Source organism: Mirounga leonina, unplaced genomic scaffold, assembly GCF_011800145.1.
Source record: "Mirounga leonina isolate KUSES-001 unplaced genomic scaffold, KU_Mleo_1.0 Mir_170, whole genome shotgun sequence".
Lineage (NCBI taxonomy): Eukaryota > Metazoa > Chordata > Mammalia > Carnivora > Phocidae > Mirounga > Mirounga leonina.
Window position 1 is genome coordinate 7475949 of NW_023270433.1, and position 21596 is coordinate 7497544.

Here is a 21596-nt window from a genome sequence, read left to right on the forward strand (position 1 = left end):
ATTTTTAAGTAATCTCTACACCCAACATAGGGCTTGAACTCACAATCCGGAGATCAAGAGTTGCATGCTCTACTGACTGAGCCAACCAGGCGCCCCCATACTAGCTATTTTATTACCATTATCTAGAAAATGATTGTGAGTTCATGCAATTAAGTAGTTTTAATACCGAAGAAGAGTCAGCCCAGAGCCCCAAACCCTAAACAAGTAATCCTTTCATGAAGATGGATCTTGTTTTTAGACCCTGAGGGTCTGGTGAATTGGGCATGGTGGTGTTTTGGGCTCCCATCTGCAAACACAAGAGAAATCCCTTAGGTAGTAGATTACTGGCGTTTCATTTAATGGACTCTTCCATCCCACAGAACTGAGTAAAATCTCGGGGGCTTCCAGCCAAGATGGAATAACAGGGACTGATTCCCCTTTCTGCCCATAGGGAACAAAAGACAGTGACTCCAGAGAGATCCACGCAAATGAGGCAGGCCCTGCAACTGCCCCAGCTCCCTGGCTGGTTTCTCCAGGCTACAGCACAGGGAGTGGGTACCCAGGCAGAGCCCAGCAGTCCCCTCATGCTGAAGGCAAGGGGCTTGGTGGGCCAGGGAGGCCAGGGCAGCCAGAGCAGGACCAACTACCGGGGAGGAAGGAACTGCACAGACAGCAAGCTCTGAGGAGCCGCTGAAGGTGCTCTAGAATCATGATGCATGCATGTGAGGAAACTGCCCGATGGTGGCAAAACAACCATCCAAAGGCATCCTGTTCCCACCAGCCAGAGAGGAAAAACTTCATAATCTAGGGAGGGTCAGGAAGGGTTTGTAGAGGGCTTTGCCTCAGTAGTGGGGCAAAACTGGACCTAGGCTAAATGCTGTTCTGGCCCCACAAATAAAGCTTTAAGCAGCAAGCCCTGAAAGGGTCAGATGGTTTCCAAATAACTGAATTCTAGAAAAAAGCTCAAGAATATTCATAGGAATATGAGAATATCTAGCACCCAGCAAGATAAAATCCAATAAAAAAAATTAACAGGAATGCAAAGAAGCAGGAAATGACCCATAATGAGGACAGAAATCAAGCAGCTGAAACTGACCCAGAAATGACGTGCATTGGATGCCTGGATGGGTCAGCCGGTTAAGCGTCTGCCTTTGTTTGGCTCAGGTCATGATCCCAGGGTCCTGGGATTAAGCCCTGCATCAGGCTCCTTGCTCAGCTCCCCCGGCTTGTGTTCTCTCTCTCTGACAAATACATAAATAAAATCGTGTAAAAAAAGAAAAAAGGAAATGACGTGTATGATAGAATATTAAAAGTCATAATGGTATTCCACATGCTCAAGAGCTAACAGAAAGCTCTAACACGTTAAATAGATACACTGCAGATACTCTAGATGAAAATTACGATGTCTGAGATGAAAAACACACTGGCAGACTAGACAACGCAAAAGAAAAAAACTGATGAACTTGAAGACAAAGCAATAGAAACTTTCCAAAATGAATGAGAGAAAAAACAAAGCAAAACAAAATAATGAACAGAGCATTAGTGAGCTGTGGGACAACCACTAACACGTTAATACGAACTAGAGCTCATGAAGGTAGGGACAGAAAAAACATTTAAAGACATAATAGCTAGATTTTTTCCCCCCAAATTCATTAAAAACTACAAATCCACAGATCCAAGAAACTCAACAAACCCCAAGCATAAGAAATATAAAACAAACTACATCAAGTTAAATTTCCGAAAACCAGGGATAAAGAGGAATATCTTAAAATCAGATAGAGAAAAAAGACCCAATACATTCAGAGGAACAAAGATAAGAATGACAGGGGACTTCCCATCAGAAACTGTTACCCCAGAAAAACACCTTCCACAAGAAAGGCAAAATAAAAACTTTTCAGGCTTATGAAAGCTGAAATTATTTATCACCAGCAGATTTGCATTACAAGAAATGCTAAAGGAGTCCTTCAGGTAGAAGGAAAATCTAGATTCACACAAGGAATGATGAGCACCAGAGATGGTAACTGTGTAGGTAAATATAAAGGACTTTTTTCTTGTTATTTAAATCTCTTTAAAAGATAATTAAAGCAAAACAATGTATTGTGGGTTTATGACATATATAGACGTAAAAATGTATGAGAACTATAGCACAAAAGCTGGGAAAGTATGAGAGTACGAAAGCCGTACAAAAGTACAGTTGGGGGGCACTTGGGTGGCTCAGATGGTTAAGCGTCTGCCTTCCACTCAGGTCATGATCCCAGGGTCCTAGGAGCAAGTCCCATATTGGGCTCCTTGCTCAGCAGGGAGCCTGCTTCTCCCTCTGCCTGCCGTTCCCCCTGCTTGTGCTCTCTCTGACAAAAGCTTAAAAAAAAGAGAGAGAATAGAAACGAAAGTACAGTTGGGGGGTGCCTTGGTGGCTCAGAAGGTGGAAGCGTCTGCCTTCAGCTCAGGTCATGATCTCCAGGTCCTGGGATGAACTCCATGTGGGGCTCCCAGTTCAGCAGGGAGTCTGCTTCTCCCTCTGCCTCTCTCCCCTGCTCCTGCTCTCTGTCTCTCTCTCTCAAATGAATAAATAAAATCTTTAAAAATATTTTAGGGCGCCTGGGTGGCTCAGACGGTTAAACGTCTGCCTTCGGCTCAGGTCATGATCCTAGGGTCCTGGGATCGAGTCCCGCATCGGGCTCCCTGCTCCTTGGGAGCCTGCTTCTCCCTCTGCTTCTCTCTCTCTCTCTCTCTCTGTCTCTCATGAATAAATAAATATATAAAATCTTAAAAGAAAATAAAAAATAAAAATAAAAATATTTTAAAAAGAAAGTACAGTTGGTCCTTGAACAACGCAGAAGGTTGAGGCACCAACCTCTAACAGTCAAAAATCCACTTTTGATTCCCCAAAACTTAATAGCCTACTGCTGACCAGAAGCTTTACCGGTAACATCAACAGTTGATCAACACATATTTTGGATGATATATGTATCATATACTGTAGTGTTACAATAAAGCTAGAGAAAAGCAAATGTTATTAAGAAAATCACAGGGGGGTGCCTGGGTGGCTCAGATGGCTGGGCATCTGCCTTTGGCTCCGGGTAGCGATCTCTGGGTCCTGGGATTGAGCCCCACATTGGGCTCCTGGCTGGCTCGGCAGGGAGCCTGCTTCTCCCTCTCCCTCTGCCTCTCCATGTGCTTGTGTGCTCTCTCTCAAATGAATGAATAAAATCTTTAAAAAAAAAAGAAGAAAGAAAAAAGAAACAAAAACGAAAATCATAAGGAAGAGAATACATTTATAGTACCGTACTGTATTTATTTTTTTCAAAAAATCCACGTAGAACTGGACCTGCGCAATTCAAACCCATCTTGTTCAAGGGTCAACTGTATACTAAGATTCTTTTTTTTTTTTTTAAAGATTTTATTTATTTATTTGAGAGAGAGAATGAGAGAGAGAGAGAGAGAGCATGAGAGGGGGGAGGGTTATAGGGAGAAGCAGACTCCCTGCCGAGCAGGGAGCCCGATGCGGGACTCGATCCTGTGACTCCAGGATCATGACCTGAGCTGAAGGCAGTTGCTTAACCAACTGAGCCACCCAGGCGCCCTATACTAAGATTCTTAAACTATTTAATATAGTACCAGTTAAGGTAAGCTGTGATAAGTTAAAGATCTGTGTGTATATATATATACACATATATATATGTGTATATATATATATATGTATTATAATCCCTAAAGCTACCATAGGAGAGAGAGAAAGAGTTGGCTTGTAAGCCAAGGAAAGAGACAAAATGGAATCATCATACTCAGCTGACCCAAAAGAAGGCAGAAAGAAAGGGAATAAAGAATAGATGAGAGGGCGCCTGGGTGGCTCAGTTGGTTAAGCGACTGCTTTCGGCTCAGGTCATGATCCTGGAGTCCCGGGATCGAGTCCCACATCGGGCTCCCTGCTCGGCAGGGAGCCTGCTTCTCCCTCTGACCCTCCCCCCTCTCATGTGCTCTATCTCTCTCATTCTCTCTGTCTCAAATAAAAATAAATAAAATCCTAAAAAAAAAAAAAAAAAGAATAGATGAGACACACAGAAAACAAACAGCCAATTAAAAAACAAATAGCAAGATGGTAGATTCAAACCCAACCGTATCAATAACAGTATAGATAAGTGGTCTAACATCCCATTTAAAAGGTAGAGAATGTCAGATTGGATTAAAAAGGTTAAGATCTAGCTCTATGTTGCCTATAAGAAACATATTTTAAATATAGAGGTACCGGGCGCCTGGGTGGCTCAGTTGGTTAAGCGACTGCCTTCGGCTCAGGTCATGATCCTGGAGTCCCGGGATCGAGTACCGCATCGGGCTCCCTGCTCGGCGGGGAGTCTGCTTCTCCCTCTGACCCTATCCCCTCTCATGCTGTTTCTCTCTCTCTCTCTCAAATAAATAAATAAATAAATAAAATCTAAAAAAAAAATATATATATATATAGAGAGAGAGAGGTACCAATAGGTTAAAAATAAAAGAAAGGACAAAGATATACCATGTTCCTATTAATCCAAAGAAAAGTGGAGTGGCTGTATGGTATCAGACAAAGTAGATTTCAGAGCAAAGAATGTTATCACGGGCATTTCATAATGATAAAAGGGTCAGTGCATCCAGAGGACATAACAATCCTAAATGTTCTCGTACCACATTACAGAGCCTTAAAAATACACAAAGCAAAACCAACAATCCTGCAAGGAAAAGGAGACAAATCCACAATTAGAGTCAGGGATCCTAACGCCCTTCTCTGAATAATTGGTAGGACAAGAAGCCAGAAAGTCACTAAGGACACAGAAGACTTGGGCAACGTCATTAACCACCTTGACCTACCTGGCAATTCTAAGGCGCTCTCTCCATGAGGACCAGAATGCTCATTCTTTTCAAGTATACACTGAACAGATTCTGGCTCCCAAAACAAGTCTCACTAAATTTAAAAGGATTCAACGTGTGCAGAATCTGGTTTTTGACCACGATGGAATTAAATTAGAAATCAGTGACAGAAAGACACCTGGAAAATAGTGAAATGTCTGGAAACTAAATAACCCAACTCTAAATAATCCATGCATCAAAGAAGAACTCAGAAGAGAAATTAGAAAGTATGTCGAATGGTGTGAAAGCAGAACGCATAAAAAGTTGTGGCTTGCAGCCGAAGCAGTATGTAGAAGGGAAAGCCCGTACTAGAAAAGACCTCAAATCTATGCCTTCAATTTCCCCCAAGAAAGCAGAAAAGAACAAAGTAAACCCAGACTAAGCAGAAGAAAGGAAATAAATGAGGCAAGGGAGTGACCAAGCCTTATTTATCTTAAAATCTGCACCGAAGACCAAGATCCACGAAAACTTGTTCAATTGCATACTTTGCCGATACTGTTATTCTGAAGCACCTTCTCTTGTATCTTTGGTTTCCTTGTGGGTTAATGTAGTACCTCTCCTTCCTTACATCACACCATCACCTAAACCAGTGATTCTCTGGGGGACCATTAGTTTCTTTTGCGTTACAAGCAATTCCTATAATACAACTCACCCACACTTTTTCTGGCTATGAAAGATTGCCCGTAGCCAGAGACCAGGAAGGCAAGGGTAACCCTCCTGTAGCTGTTGCTTGTACACATCAACAGAACCTGGTTAAGATAGGATAATGGCCAGCAGAAGTCACCCACTCTTCCAAGAGTCCAGGAAACTGACTTGCTGGATCAAGCAGGATCTCTGGTCCTTTGCAGAGAAAATTCGAGATTCTAATGGAATGGCCGCCCAGCGGGAGCCCATTCCAAATTACCCTGAGGAATTGCCCAGGGTGCAAAAGCCCCAGGGCAGCGCACAGAAGGACAACTGGAAATTCCTGAGGAGTCTTATGACAACAAGGGAGAAAGATCTCCCGTGACTGACTCCAAGGCGATGATCCATGACTCATGTCTATCAGTCTAATTACCTACTACCTATCTTAGAATTATTACTGTTCAGAAGAGCTGTAGTCAAAGGGAAGACTATTAACGCTTCTTAAAAATAAATTATTTATTTATATATTTATATATTTATTGATTGACTGACTGACTGACTGCACAGGGGGTGGGGTAGAGGGAGAAGAATTGCAAGCAGACTCCAAGCTGAACGCCAAGCCCGATCTCGCAACCCTATCATGACCTGAGCTGAAACCAAGAGTTGGATGCTTAACCGACTGAGCCACCCAAGCACCCCAACACTTCTATTTTTAACTGAAAAATGATGCTAGATTTTCTTTGACAGAAAGCCAGACTGATCTGCTTTGAAATGAGGACTGGCTGGGCCAAGTAGGTTATATGGAGACAAGGAGACGGAGCCAGGCACATCGGTTGGCAGCAATGAAACCAAGGCATCGAAGATGACCATTCTACAATGATGAAGGTGAAATCCCCCAGTTTATTTCCATTTTAGGAAGTAGAACCAAAAAAAACCTAGCTTCAGTAAAAAGCCCCCAAAGGAAACTCCTCTGACTGTGGGAAAGAGAAGTGCACTTTGGAGAAAACTCTTGGGAGGGCTTCTGTCTACTCCTGGTGAACAGCCAGTCCCCATCAAAGCCCAGGTTCAAGGTCAATGCCTACTAAGATGTCTTTCTCTTTTCTCTAAAAGAAAGGTAGGAGCATACAAAATTAACCCAAGTGTGGGATTTTGAGATGCGACACGTAATTTAAAGGTCTGCAGAAGCACTATGCCACATAGAAACATGGCATGATTTTTGTGTGTGTGCTTTTAGAAGCGCATGATTCTCCTTCAGACCAGACGGGTGCCTAGCGTTAAGGGGGAGGGAAAGAATGTGGTATTGAGGCCAGCAGGTAAAAACCCAATCACCTAAAATGATCACAAATTTCTCAACCAATCCAAAATTGACCAGGGGGAGCCAAACCCACTGGCACACATTGAGCCTACCTCTGCAGCCACTTTATCCTTATTCACACTTTCCCTTCTCCCCCTCGAAAAGGCAAGCCAGCAGATTTATTATTAAAGCAACACTAAATGTTTTCAGTTTCTTTTTTTTTTAATGTTTTATTTATTTATTCATGAGAGTCAGAGAGAGAGAGAGAGAGAGAGAGAGGCAGAGGCAGAGGGAGAGGGAGAAGCAGGCTCCCCGCCTAGCAGGGAGCCCGATGCAGGACTCGATCCCAGGACCCTGGGATCATGACCTGAGCCGAAGGCAGACGCTTAACCATCTGAGCCACCCAGGCGCTCTGTTTTCAGTTTCTTAAAGCTGGTTTCAGGATCACAGTCTACAACTGAGATCAAATGAACAGTGCAAAAATAGCTCTCCCCTGCTGCTAGCTCTGTGCTGAGCGGACTGCAGAGAAGAGCCAGGACAGGGGTGTGAAACCCACCCCTCAGCTGCCTTAGCAAAGCGCATCAGAGCTGCTGAGGGTGTGAAGGGCAGCCCCGAGAATTGTGTGTGAGCATAACTGGTTTATATCAAGGTAGTTCTTAGAAACAATTCCGAAAGGGCATTTTTTTTTTTTTAGCTATAGATTTATTAGATGCTATCTTTACTCCTTATGCAGGTTAAAGAAGAGCCTCCAGCAAAAGAATATACCCCCGATGTGACTGAAAAAAGGAAAGTTAACTGTGTCCATAAATGCGTCGCTACGGGGTGCTCCAGGGGCCTTACCTTCCCCCCTCTAGTGCATCTGCAGGACCCTGGACAAGTCGTTTTAGCCTCTCTGGGCTGCCAAGCGGGCAGACTGAACTGGACAAACCTTGGAAACCTTTCCAGTTCTAACATCATATAAATGCAGACTCAGCCTCGAGGCGGTAACCAAAAAAATGACAGCAGCAACGTTTTGCATATGCGGGACGGGAAAAGGCCAACAGCTGAATGAAGGTGGGTGCTGTGGCTGGCGGGTTTTAACCCATAGCACTATTCAATTGTGCCACACCTATAGTCAAGATTGCAGTCTGTGCTCCTAAACTCTCCTCTGCCCGCCCCCCCTTTTTCACCACTGGCATTTCAATGTTTTTGAGAGTTTTCCCACACAATATAGGTGGTTTTCTTTGTGTTTTGGTAAGAGTCACATCAGACTCCAGCCGAGGAGGGATGGCTGGAGGAGAGAAGGCACGAGGCCAGGGTTGACAGTAAGAGCTAGAAAGGCTTTACAAAGCAACATCAGGAACAGGGACAGCCACCATCTCCAGTTTACCCTTTGGCCCTAGAAAATGAGTCATGACTCCACCTCCTTTCCAAGCTTCCTGGCCTAGAGTTTAAAGCAGATAAGAAGCTCCTTGGGCTCTACCTTTGTTGTTCATTTATTTACTTTAAAGGAAGGTGCACCTTTAAGACAACTTTGTTTTTGTTTTTGTTTTAGGTATTGTGTTGAATCTTTTATATCCCATATTTGGGAAGGGTGTGCCTATCATTTGAGTCACTGCTTCCTGAGCACCATCAGGGGTCCTAAAACGCTGAGCTGGTGTTATACACATGTAAGTCAATGTCATAAACTGTGAAAATAAAAGTTGCAAAGTCTTGAGGGCTGGTGAAGTATCTACAGCCATAGAAGCAAGGAGGCAGGGTATGCTGAGCTAAATCGGGCAGAGTCAAAATCCTGGGCTCGGCTACTGCCTTTGCCTCCAGCTAGCCTGACTTCTGGGTCTCAGTTGCGCTTCTGCAAAATAACGAGGCTGGTGAGCTCATCTCCGAAGGTCTGAAGTCAGCTCCACTTGAAGTTTCCATTTTTACAACTTCAAAGTGAGCTTCAGATTTGAGAAAAGGCCATCCATGGCTCACGAAATGGGCAACAGGCTTGTGAGAGCCCATAAGGGCTTGGTTCTGTCCAGGGAAATATTTGGGCCAAAGACATCCTTTTTTTTTTTTTTTTTTTTTTTTTTCAGATTGAGGGACAAGCTGACTCCGGGCTGAGCACAGAGCCCGGGGCGGGGAGCCGGTGGCCTCGATCCCATGACCCTGAGATCATGACCTGAGCCCGAGTCGGACAATTAACTAACTGAGCTGCCCAGCCGCTCGGGGCCAAAGACATCCTCTGGTGTAGAGTGACTACTCCTTCAGTAACTTTTTAGAGATCTCCTGCTAACAGGGTTTCTTTGTTTCCATCTTCCTAATGTCTGTAGGGCACAAACTTTCCACAACCTAAACTTGTCCTCCCAAACTGCCGAAGGCCCTCCCAGCTGACAGGAGACTGCCCTCCCTGAGTGCTACACAACCTTTATCACCCAGGCCCGCCCGACATTCTCCTTCCTTCTGTTCCACTCTTCACCCAAACCATCTGGGGAAAAACTGTAGATGATTAGAACCAATTCTGGGCATCTTATTTCGAAGACTCCGTGGGCGTAAAAGTCACTTTGTGTTGAACACCTAGGTGTTAAGACACTGTGCTAGGCTCTTTATATACTTTGTCTAATTTAATCCCACAGCCACCTTAGGAAGCAGTTATTCATACCGCCATGTTTCTGACAAGGAAACTAAGGCGTGGGGGCGCCTGGGTGGCTCAGTCATTAAGCGTCTGCCTTCAGCTCAGGTCATGATCCCAGGGTCCTGGGATCGAGCCCCGCGTCGGGCTCCCTGTTAGACGGGAAGCCTGCTTCTCCCTCCCCCACTCTCCCTGCTTGTGTTCCCTCTCTCGCTGTCTCTCTCTCTGTCAAATAAAAAAATAAAATCTTTAAAACAAACAAACAAACAAACAAACTTGGAGCTCTTACCTCCCCAGCCATTTAAAAAAAAAAAAGGAAACTAAGACGTGGAGAGGTTGAGTAACGTGCTCAAGGTCACATGGCTGGCAAGCAGCAGAAATAGTATTGGAACCCAGGTTTATACCACAGATCCTGTACTGGGGTTTTTGTTGTCATTTTTAAGTTAATTTATTTATTTAAGTAATCTCTACACTCAACAGGGGGCTCCATCTCATGAGCCCAAGGTCAAGAGTCGCATGCTCTTCTGACTGAGCCAGCCAGGTGCGCCCCTGTATTGGGTTTTTGAAAGCGGTTTTGTTGAGATAAAATCCACACCCATACAAATCACCCATTTATACAACTCAATGGCTTTTAGTATCCTCACAGATATATGCGACCATCACCATGGTCAACTGTAGAACATTTTCTCACCTCAAAGAGAAACCCCAAGCCCTTCAGTTATCATCTTCCTATCTCCTCCCCTCCCCTCCCAGGCCTAAGCAACCAACCACTAGTCTACTTTGTCTTTACAGCTTTCCCTATTCTGGACTTCCATATAAATGGATCATGTGATACTTGGTCTTTGTGACTGACTTCTTTGACTTAGTGTAATGTTTCCAAGGGAAGTCTATACTCCCTGGACATCCTGCCTCAGATGAGGGACCCCAAAAGGTATGGACAGCATATCATGGGAGAAATGCATGATGAAACCTGTTTTGAGCAGCAGCAGAGATTATAGGAAGCTAAGATAGCAGTTTTCAGATACTGTCTGACATAAGAAAGAGTTCACAACGACCCCAACTAGGTCCACAATGGAATGGTCTGTGGAGGATGCTACAGGAGGAAAGCTCCCCACGCTAGGTGTGAGGCTGGCCTATGACCTTCGCTGACCCTTGCAAGACTAAATTCTTTGATTCGGCCAAGTTCACATTAGTATAAGAAGAAGTGGTTAAAAATGAAAAGTCTGCCCAGACTTAGTTTAACCAGACTAGTCCTATATGGATAAGGACAGTTTTGTTCGTTAGATTTATCCTGGGGCTGTACTCAGCAGGACTAGAAATGAATACCGGCAAGTTCTTGTTTCTCTCAATCCCCTGCGATTTCTGTGAAGCTTCAACAATTAATGACTCTAACATCAAAGGAATCCATCCAGCTGAAGCTCCAGATCAGGCCCACTCTGGTACATTCCCACTTACCATTTCGTCTTAGGATCGGGGAACCTGATTCCACCTTTCCAAATACCAATTAATTTAAAAAACCCTTCTAGCTGACTTGACAATTCTTCAAGCCAGGAACCAATTTTGCAACAATAAAACACTATTAGTTTAATATATGAATTCAATGCAATCTGCGAATAGCATTTTTCTTTTTTCTAATAGGCCATTATATTTTACCAAATGTTGTCTATCCCTTTTCTATGAAAAGGCTCTTTGTTCTGCAGATGATCTTACCTAAGTCTGGGCTATTTAGGTAAGCACCTTCCCCACAAATGGCCAGACATTTAAAAAGGATAGAGTTCAACAGCACTGTCTGATTAAGCAATACCAACTTGACATTAATGATCTTCTATTCAGTTATTTCAAGTTAACAGAGATTGCCTCACGTATAGGCCAAGGAGAATAAGGGCAGGGCGGATTCTCGTTCTTTGATAAGATAATCTCCAGATAATCTTGAAATCTATTTTGGGAATAACAGATGTGGTTCTAACTGGATCTTTCTCAAGTTCTTCCCAAAGCCCAGGCTGGAACTCTGCGTGTCCCTCGGAAACTATACAACTGGTGGTAGTTATAGAGTGGAGCAGGAATCAGTTCTGGTTGCTCCTTTGGTGTAATTCCTTAGTGGCCAAATGAGTTTTGAGGCTGTTTTACTGTCTTTCTGGACCTCTGCTCCTTCCTCCGTAAAATGGGGGTGAAAAAGGTCCTGCTTCCTTCACAAAGTTATTGTGGAGCTCAAATTCAATGGCACAGGTGCATGTCTTTGAAGGAGCAAACTCGACCGTCTTCTAGAATCCTCACCTGCATTAAACACCAGTCCTGTAAGAGGGCCCATGAGCCTCAGCTAAAAGGACAACTGTTCACATGTCATACAGCTGTGTTCTTTCTCTAACTGGCCGCCGGAGTTCTAGCCTAGGTTTTAAATTTGTTTTAAAACAAAGATTGGGGCGCCTGGGTGGCTCAACTGGTTAAGCGACTGCCTTCGGCTCAGGTCATGATCCTGGAGTTCCTGGATCGAGTCCCGCATCGGGCTCCCTGCTTGGCAGGGAGTCTGCTTTGCCCTCTGACCCTATCCCCTCTCATGTGTTCTCTCTCATTCTCTCTCTCTCAAATAAATAAATAAAATCTTAAAAAAAATAAATAAATAAAACAAAGATTGAGTTTGGTCACATGAAACTGCCTTAAATAGTCAATCTATAATTAGCTCCAGCTGAAGCCTCAACTCCCAAAGTCACCACCGGTATCGTCATCTCTTTTCTTTCTTTAATAAGCCCTGCCCCTCTTTTGTCCCAGGACGGGCTTCCGGCTCACGTGCCCTTCACAAAGAAAATTTCCCTGACGGGCTGCCTTGGGTTTCTCTGCCCACTTCCATTTTAAGTAAATTTTCCTCAACTGTCCCAATTTCTTCCAAAAGAAAGGCAGGTGCCCTAAACTGCTGGTTCGTGTCTAAAGAAAACCTGCCTTGACCTGTTGTAGGCCAGCCCGAGGATCTGTGTGGTCACATGGCCTGGGTTCACACCACCCACCGATAAGCACTCACAGTGGGTTCCTGCGCAAACCCTAGCATCTCGGACTGGTCCTCTGGGTCTCAGGAAGCAGCTACCAAAGTTTGATGTTGTGTTTTTCAATGCCTATTCCCACAGCAGATGACCCATTTCAAACCGAAGGGCCCCCACATTCCCTTTTGGCTTTGTTAGTTCTGCCAAACTGTAGCACTGCTTTTTCTGTGTGTAGCTAATACTGATAGAATTTCAACAGGAAGTGGTATGGGGGGTTCATGAGGGAGGGTGTCTTCCTGTGGCCCAGTTATTTACAAAAGGCAGGTTCACTAATACTTCAACGACATTTGCCACAGGACTAGCTTGTTTATAAATGAATAAAATGGATCATCCCCAATTTCTCTCAAGCTGTACAATAATTTAACTCATTTTTAAAAGCCGAGTTGTAGAAATCAAATCCACACTAACTCCACACACCAAAAGAATGATAAAGAATTGTTTCATATCACAGAACTGAGATCAGTCACAGAGTCAAGGATTTTAGAGCCAATGTGACCCCAAGGGGCAAAGCTCCCTTTGGTTAATTAAACAACTTCCTTTTAACACTGGAAAGAAAAATGATCACTTTCTCCTTATTTGCCCTTACAGATTTACTGCAAAAAAAAAAAAAAAAAAAAAAAAAAAAAGGATGAGCATCAATATCAGATGTTATCATGAATCACAGTTGAGGCACAAAGCATGTATAAATACTGAATAACACCTGCAGCCAAATGCCCTTGATGTGTCTGGCAGCATATGTCAAGTGGGTGGGTTCACAAAAGCAGAAAGGTTCACCTAGGCTCACACTTCACTGAGCCCCTAAAGCACAGACCCTCTGAGTTTAGCCATCTTATCTTTCCAGGAGACTTATTCATCAGATATGTATGGAAAAAGATCTAGGGGTGCCTGGGTGGCTCAGACAGTTAAGTGTCTGCCTTCCACTCAGGTCATGATCTCTGGGTCCTAGGATAGAGCCCTACCTTGGGCTCCCTGCTTAGCCGGGAGTCTGCTTCTCCCTCTGCCTCTCCCCCCTGCTCGTGCTCTCTCTCTCAGATGAATAATAAAATCTTTAAAAAGAATATCTAGCTCACAACACTTATTTTGTGTAAAATGCAGAAAAAAAAAATCTTAAACTTGTCTCTAAGCCTCTTGGACTTGGCCAAAGATTCTATCTTACATAGTGTTACTCTAGGTCTTCTAGGCTGATCGCAAGTTAAATACTTTAGATGTTAATCAAATATACTGTGGGCAGGAGTTAAAAACACCTGAGACACATCCACCTGACCAACACATGGGTTCAAATTCACTGGTGTTTGATCAGATTCTTCTCATACTTGGCTATGAGAGATTCTCTAACTGTTCTATGTTTAAATGAACCAAACAAACTCAGAAGAGAAACAGGTTACTAGGTAAAGTACTCGGAAGTTCTAGCCCAGGCTGGAAATCAAGTTAAGCCACAATAAATGAAAGCTAGCAAGCCGGGCTGGGGAAACAGCAGGGGAGATGGAAGGGGAAGGGATAAGCCTCTGCTTCAGGTTCTTATAAAGAAAGGACAGCACTTCCCTTTCTGGCAGACCTAGGTGGCCATTCTCTGTCCCCCCCATCCCTCTTGGCCAAAGCCCACTCCAGGATAGGAGTAACAATATCCCTTCCTAGGTGTGCAACACTTTCCCGTTTAGGAAGAATTCCCCCCCCCGGCTTCTTTCACTTTAGATCACGATCCCATCTTCTGGATAAGCATGTTAATGGGGATGAGCCTAGATGAGCCTAAACCATGAGAACTGTCAGTCCTCACCCACTTCCTCACAGATCTGCCTGCAACCCCAGTTCCCATTTTTGCTACTCCCACATGCTTCTCAGAGGAACAGATCAGGGCCCACGGCTGGCATGGAAACAAGAAGGGAAGGGAGCGGTGCCGCTGAAGAATGCATGAAATAGTCATTGCGGGGTAGGGGAGGGCATCGAGTTTAGCTTGGAGGTCAGGAGGTGACAAAAGGCAACTCCGGAGACTTGGCCTTCTACTTTGGGGAAAGCCTGAGCAAAAAAGGGCTATCCGCCCACCGGACAGCCCTAGAGAGTGTCCACCTGTGCCTACGAAGAGCCTTTTCCCCCCAGACCAAGCGCCCACAGAGGTCAAAAAGCAGCTCCACTCCCACCAGGGCATACATGGGGCGTCCCTCCCAGTCCAAGAGGCCGTCCACCACACCTGCCACGCTCCAAGGGGCTGCTCAAGAAGCCGGGTCGTTCAGACCTATCACCAAGCAGCCCAGACCTGTCACCCGGACCGCCCGGAGGAGCTGGGGCGCGAAGGGGCCCCCTCCCAGCCCGCGCGGACTGTGCGCGCCGCCTACCCGGAGCTCGCCCTCGGTGCGGTGCAGTCCCAGGCGCCGCAGCCCCACGGCCAAGTCGTTGACACACAGGCCGCCGTCGCGGTTGACGTCGAGAGTCTGGAAGAGGCTCCACAGGCGCAGCCGGTGGTCCGGGCCCCCGCAGACGGCGCCTCCGCACGGGTCCACGGACGCCGGCGACGAGGCGGACGACGAGGCGGCGGCGGCTGCGTCCGGCGGCGGGGAAGCCACGCAGCGGCACAACACACTGCTCACCATCGGGCGCGAGGCAGGGGCGCCGGGCGCGGGGCGGGGGCGGCTGGCCGGCGGGGAGAACGCGGAAGACACGCGGCAGTCCCCAGACGGCGAGCGCGGGCTGCTAGAAGCCGGCAAGTTGGCGGGAGGGGCCGCTTCCGGGAGCCCCGCCCCGCCGCCCGCCCCCTCGTTGGTCACGCCCCCATGAGGGCCTCCAGCCAGTCACAGGCCTGGACGGCCACCCGGCCGGGGCGGAGCCTCCTCGAGGACCGCCCTCACCGCCCCGGGCGGCTTGGATCAATGGAGAAGGCGGGGCGATCCCTGCTCGGTCTACGGCCGATTCAAACTGAAGGAGGCGGGGATTGGCTGAGCTGGGCCGGAGAGAGGAAATCACGCCGCGATAGGCAGAAGTTCTGTGATTAGCAGGCGGAAGGCCCCGTGTCCAGTTTCTATTGAGAAACGCTGTTTAGACTGAGGAATCGTAAGGATGGGAGGAGCGGTCCTGTACAGAGACATCGTAGTGTCCGGTGGGAAATAGGATTTGTGTGAGGAGCAACTGTGAGCTGCGGCTGCGATGCAGCGTTTGCTCCCGTGAGTGGAATTAAAAATTAATTGGCCAATGGCTCAAGGCCGAAAGCACTCAGGTATCCTCAGGAGGCCAGGTTTTGGTACTCTTAACTCCCTAAACTACCAATAAAATAGCTGAATTTAACGGCGTAATACTCGTAATGCTGACGATTGAAGGACAGAACAGTTTTCCAATGGAAGTGAATAAAGGCAGGTGGGCGCCGCGCTCTGAAGCGACAGACACACTTTTAGACCAATGACCAGGCCAATTCCAGTGAGTAGGCGTGCCCTTTAGTTGAACGACAGATCAAGAGAACCAGTGATCGACGTGACGTTTGAGCCCAGACCAACCAGGAGGGCGGGTTCCTCTGGATAAGCTCTGGGAGGCGGGAAGAGGGGAAGTGGGCGGATCTCCGCACACCCCGGCGGAAGAGGCAGATTCAGGAAGCCATTACGCAGCTGGCTGGCAGCGGCCGAGCCGGTCGGGGCTGGGCCCTACGCACTTTGCGTAGCGAGGGGGGTTACCAAAGGCCTGGTGCTTGGCCTGGGGCAAGCCCGGCCTATCCCCTGTAGGGGGGTGGGTGAGGGGAGAGGCTGGGGAAGAAGAAAGGGGGAATTGGGGCGTTTGAGGGGATTATAATTTCTTTAAAAAGGGGGGGTGGGGTGAGGCCATGGCCGTCCCAGCCAAGAAAAGGAAGATGAACTTCTCTGAGCGAGAGGTGGAGATCATCGTGGAGGAGCTGGAACTGAAGAAGCACCTGCTGGTGAACCACTTCAATGCCGGGGTTCCTCTGGCTGCCAAGAGTGCGGCCTGGCACGGCATCTTGAGAAGGGTCAACGCTGTGGCCACCTGCCGCAGGGAGTTGCCTGAGGTCAAGAAGAAGTGGTCTGACCTCAAGACCGAGGTCCGTCGCAAGGTTGCCCAGGTCCGGGCAGCGGTGGAGGGTGGCGAGGCCCCAGGGCCCACTGAGGAGGATGGAGCCGGAGGGCCTGGGACAGGTGGTGGCAGTGGCGGCGGTGGCCCAGCTGTAGCCCCCGTCCTGCTCACCCCCATGCAACAGCGCATCTGCAACCTGCTGGGCGAGGCCACCATCATCAGCTTGCCCAGTACCACAGAGATTCACCCCGTGGCCCTCGGACCCACAGCCACTGCAGCTGCAGCCACGGTCACCCTGACACAGAGTGAGTGACCTCTCCCACCCAGTCTGTCGTGCATAAATGGGAAGGGCCAGCCAAGAGCTGGGGCAGCCTGGGGAAGGTTGGCTGCCAAGGGTCAAAGGTCAGATGGGAGTCTTGGAAGACCCCGAGGCCTCCCAAGAGCTCCCCAGACAGAAGTGATCCTGTTCTCTTTGGGACTTCCTCAGCACGCAGTCTGGGCTTCTGATGAGCTGGATTGCTCTCAACTGTTTTGCCACCATTCATGTCCATGACTGAACTATGTGGTCCTTGAAGACAGAGACCTGTCTGTATTCCCACAAGACTTATCGCAGGGCCTGGCACATTGTAGGCAGTCAGGACATACTTGTCGAATGAACAGACAGCTGGGAATAATAATACCCAAGTAAGACACCTATTCTGGACAAAGACGTTCTGGGTATTCAGTGCAGTGAACATTCATCAGGCCCTGCTCAGAAACCTCATGGTTCCTTGTGTTAATCTATTCATTCCTTCACTTCTCAGACACTAGTGCTTATTCCTTCCACATCAGACCCTGTGCTTGGCACTGGGATTACCAAGGTGTTTAAAATACAGGCCAGCTTTATTCTAGTAGGACAGATAAGACACACACATGAATAACTGCACTGTCAGGAGAATCTAAGGACTCAGGAGAGGAAGGGGCTTCCTGGTTGGGGTGGGGACTCAGAGCTGATGTTGGCATTGAAGGGTGGAGAAAATTGACCTTTCCCACAAGCGTGGAGGCCCAAACAGTCCACCCAGAATTCCTTTCAAAGGTTTTCAGTTATGAACGACAATGGTTTGGTTGGACTTTTTAGTTCAGATAAGGGTTTGTACCAGTGACTATTAACTGCTCGTTTGTGCTGGGCTATGATTCGTATCAATCAGTAATTCTCAGTGGGGCTTGAGGAAATTGGGTTGTATGTGTGAGTGCCATTCCCCTGCAGTCGTATTTTCTAAGGATATCAAGGTGGGAAAAGAGGATCAAACACTGGTCTAAATCAGCTGCTGTTCTAGAACAGGAAGGACCTGTGACTTGTAGGTATTCCACTGGGCAAGGTGATCAAGGAGACGGGAGGCATTTATTGGGCACTTACGCAACTGCTGTCCCACTCCCACCTCCTTTTCCGCTTGGCCGTAAAAGGAGGGAGATAGGACTAGTGTGGCTACAAACAGTTCAGGTAGAGTCCCACCCAAGATGGCTGCTGCGTGCTGGCCCTGCAGGGAGCATGTGGCCCTGCCTTGATTAGCTGGAAGCATCCCAGTGGGGTGGTTACAAGCAAGTTGGACTCTGGTGTTAGGGAGACGTGAGTTTGCTTCCTGGACCTGCTAAATGAACTGTGTGACCTTAGGCAAGTCACTGCATATTTTTGAGTCTGTTTTCTCATCTCCAAAAATGAACATGACAGTACCTGCCTCTTGGTGTCATCGTGAGGATGCATCGAGCTAACGAGTGCAAAGGGCTTGGCACAGTGCCTGACACATAGTGGGTGCTCTAAATCTTTTGCCAGTGTTGTATTGTTGTTAGCGGCTTTGCTTTTGCCGGATCTGGGGCCGGCCCTTTGGTTACCAAGTAGATTCTAAATGCTTTAGACTCTAGATTTATAGCGACAATAGCTATAAAGCCAGAGGAGACCTGAATTCCCCCCCTGAATAGGGCTTGATGGCCTCCTCTCTACCCCATGTGGCCAGCTCCATTCTTTCTAGAAGGTGACCTGCCACTGCCTTTGCTCTTTCTTCCCCGCAGTCCCCACGGAGACCACCTATCACACGCTTGAGGAGGGTGTGGTAGAGTACTGCACGGCGGAGGCCCCCCCGCCCCTGCCAGCCGAGGCCCCCGTGGAGATGATGCCCCAGCACGCTGACACCTCGGTCAAACCCCAAGCGCTCAAGAGCCGCATAGCCCTCAACTCAGCCAAGCTGATCCAGGAGCAGCGGGTCACCAATCTGCACGTGAAGGAGATCGCCCAGCACCTGGAGCAGCAGAATGACCTGCTACAGATGATCCGCCGCTCCCAGGAGGTGCAGGCCTGCGCCCAGGAGCGCCAGGCCCAGGCCATGGAGGGCACCCAGGCAGCACTGAGCGTCCTCATCCAGGTCCTCCGGCCCATGATCAAAGATTTCCGCCGCTACCTGCAGAGCAACACGCCCAACCCCACGCCTGCCTCGGAGCCCGGACAGGTGGCCCAGAACGGGCAGCCGGACAGCATCATCCAATGAGGGCAGGGGTTGCGCCAGCCTTGTGCTGTGATTGGATGACACCACTGTGGTCTTGTAAGTGGGTTCTGTGACTGGCCTTAGGCTAGGGCTGGCCACGTGGCCGGCTCTCCCTTTGATCGACTGTTAGGGGTCCACTGTTTCTGAGAAGTGAAGGAGACTGCGAACTTGCTGGGCTCCTGGGACCCGAACTGTCTTACCCCCACCACGTGAGCGGCCTTGCTAAGGGCCTGAAGATTGGCTAGGTGGGGGTTGGGCGCCGGTCATACTCCCCGTGGTGTCACGAGCCAGGGCTTGCGACATGACCCAGACTCTGTCTAGGACACCTGGAGCGGAGGTTCTTACCCGGAGCCGTCTCGCAGCCGGGGGGCCTGTGCCGAAATGCTCCCCCAGCCCGCAGTGTCATCCCGTTGAAGGAGACAATGTCCGTGGTGCTGGTACAGTACCTTCCTCCTCCCTCGGGAGGCAGAGTCACTGGGCCTGAGGAGGAAGCTTCACCCTTTTCTCCTTCCCACTGTGCCTCCGTTCTCAGGGGACTCTAGTCCATCTGTGCTCTCCCCACACCCCACCCCACTCCGGGCCCAGCAGGGGCCCTTGTTAGACCCCCAGCTGCCTCTGCAGTACACCCAGGATGCGGCCTGCTGGGCTCAGGGATGCTGGGTGTGCTGGGGATAGCCTGGCCACCATCCGGTCTTCCATTGCATCCCGGGGCAGCCCTTTCGTGGTTTGTCCTGACAGCTTTTGACTCAGGGCAAGCATTAGGCTTTGGGTGCTGTAAATTTGCGAGAAAACAGACCAGCGTGGAACCCTGTTGCTCCGCTGCAGTGGGTCTAAGGTGACCAGCTGGCTTCTTCCAGAAGGCTTGCTTCAAGCCAGTTGTCTTTATTCTGTATGCCTACCCCTCCTGGGAAGGGGTGGGCAGCTCTGGCCACACTCTTCTTCCTCTCCTGTCTACTGACTGCACGATTCTGACACTCAGTGTGGGGAAAAAAGAAAAAAAAAAGTGTGTGTGGCGGGGGGGAAGGGCATCACACCCTGGACTCCCTCTCACATTATTCAGCGCCTCGTGCGTGTTCTTGTGAGACCCCCACTGACTGGCTAGGTGCATCTGAAGGCCTGATTGGCCCCGAATGTTTGAGGTGGGAGAGCCGAAGCTGACCTAAGAATCGGGACCTTGACTTCTGTTCTCGGGGAAGAGCAGAGCTGACCTCGGAGCGCCGAAGGAGGTAGTGTTCCCTGTTCCGTCTTGACACTCTCTCCCCTTTTGGAGGGAGTTTACCCAGATAGCATTTGTCTGGTTCATTTTCAGAATCACCCTCGATCACTGAGACCCTTGCGTCTTCCCAGATCATTCCCCAGGATTGCCATTTTGCTGCCGGTGCTTGGCTACATGTGACCAGTGGTGACAACGCGAGGCTCCGGATCTCAGCTAAACAATCAAGGTGCTGCCCTTCTGGGCAATGTATGTTTGGAATTGCTCGCTCCACTGTTCCCATCACAGGAAGATGCCCCCGAAGACGGTTGGGAGGTGACTGCTGTCCCACCGGCCTCTGTGGAGGACAGGTGCAGCGCTAGCTAGGGAGCCGTGGAGAGGAATCAGGCTGGTGAGGGGGTGGGTGACGGAGGGAGAGCTCCCCAGTGGGGCTGGAAAGCAGCAGCCCCTGGCAGCCCGGGGCCCCCTCCCTCCATGGAGCCTGATGCCCCTGGCAGGGAAGCTGTGGGGCCTTACTGAGGCTTTGCCGCTTGGTTTGGCTTTTCTCTGGGGTTGGCAATCTGAGCCAATATTGCATCTGTTCCAATTGGGTATAAAGAGGAGGCCTGGATCACTTAAACGGACTGCTTCTTTCCAGGTCATAATTTTAAATTAAAAAATATATCACTTTTTTACACATGTCTGTGTCTTTATTGGTTCTATATAGAAGAGATATGGGCTGGCAGCGATCAGGGGATGGCACACGATGGCCCACAGGTCAAAACCAGCCACCCACCTGTCTTTGTAAATAAAGTTTTATTGGAACACAGCCACACCCCTTCATCTACTTAAAGTCTGTGGCTGTTCGCGTGCTACAGTAGCAGAGTTGAGTAATTGTGACAGAGACCTCTGGCCCACAAAGCCAAAGGTATTTACTCTGGCCCTTTACAGAAAAGCCCACCTATCCCGGCTTAGAGCAATTCTTTTAGACTCTGGATGAGAATTACCTGGGCTGTCTGGTAAACATACCCCAAACCCACCCACCTAAAACCTAGAAGAGACTCCTGGAAGGAGAGCTGTAAGAATTTGCTTTGTAAACAAGCTTTCTGGGTGATTCTGGTATTTCCTAAAGGTTATGAACTTTGGCTTAGAGGCTGGAAGACTTAAACTCAGCTGGAATCATGCATCATGGAAGCATAGATCATACCCCATTGAGGACTGGTTCCCAGGAATTGCTTCTGACAGTTGAGGAGTCGTGCCCAGCAAAGATTCTCACATAAGATTGGCCTTCATTCTGAAGGGATCCCAACCTTCCTGGACATAGTTATCACTCTCTCCCATAGTTAATAATAATAAAAGCTGAGAATGATAAAGCACCTGCTCTGTCTAGGCCTTATAAGCGTTACCTCATTTACTCCTTGCAACAGCCCCATGAATTAGGTAATGATACTGTTCTCAGTTTGCAGATGAGGACATTGAG

General features: G+C 48.3%; 2 protein-coding genes across 5 annotated transcripts in view; one reads left to right on the top strand and one right to left on the bottom strand.

Annotated features, from left to right (window-relative positions):
* Positions 1 to 15066, bottom strand: part of SLC25A25 (solute carrier family 25 member 25) — a 35886-nt gene extending 20820 nt beyond the window's left edge. Inside the window, exon 1 of one of the 2 annotated variants that reach the window (XM_035015719.1) lies at positions 14734 to 15066. In XM_035015719.1, the coding sequence (XP_034871610.1) occupies positions 14734 to 14988 (255 nt within the window). In that variant the 5' untranslated portion in view covers positions 14989 to 15066. The remainder of the gene's footprint in view (positions 1 to 14733) is intronic. The other variant, XM_035015720.1, reaches the window with a different exon arrangement.
* Positions 15067 to 16126: 1060 nt separating this feature from the next.
* NAIF1 (nuclear apoptosis inducing factor 1) lies at positions 16127 to 20813 on the top strand. 3 transcript variants are annotated; one of them, XR_004681200.1, is made up of 3 exons: positions 16127 to 16713; positions 18455 to 20150; positions 20234 to 20813. XR_004681200.1 is itself a non-coding variant. In XM_035015725.1 (2 exons), the coding sequence occupies exons 1-2, from the start codon at positions 16203 to 16205 to the stop codon at positions 18925 to 18927; spliced, it is 984 nt and encodes a 327-aa protein (XP_034871616.1). In that variant the 5' UTR covers positions 16127 to 16202; the 3' UTR covers positions 18928 to 20813. The 3 variants fall into 3 exon arrangements, 1 of the variants encoding a protein (XP_034871616.1); XR_004681201.1 differs by having other exon boundaries at positions 20272 to 20813; XM_035015725.1 differs by having other exon boundaries at positions 18455 to 20813.
* Positions 20814 to 21596: the final 783 nt, after the last annotated feature.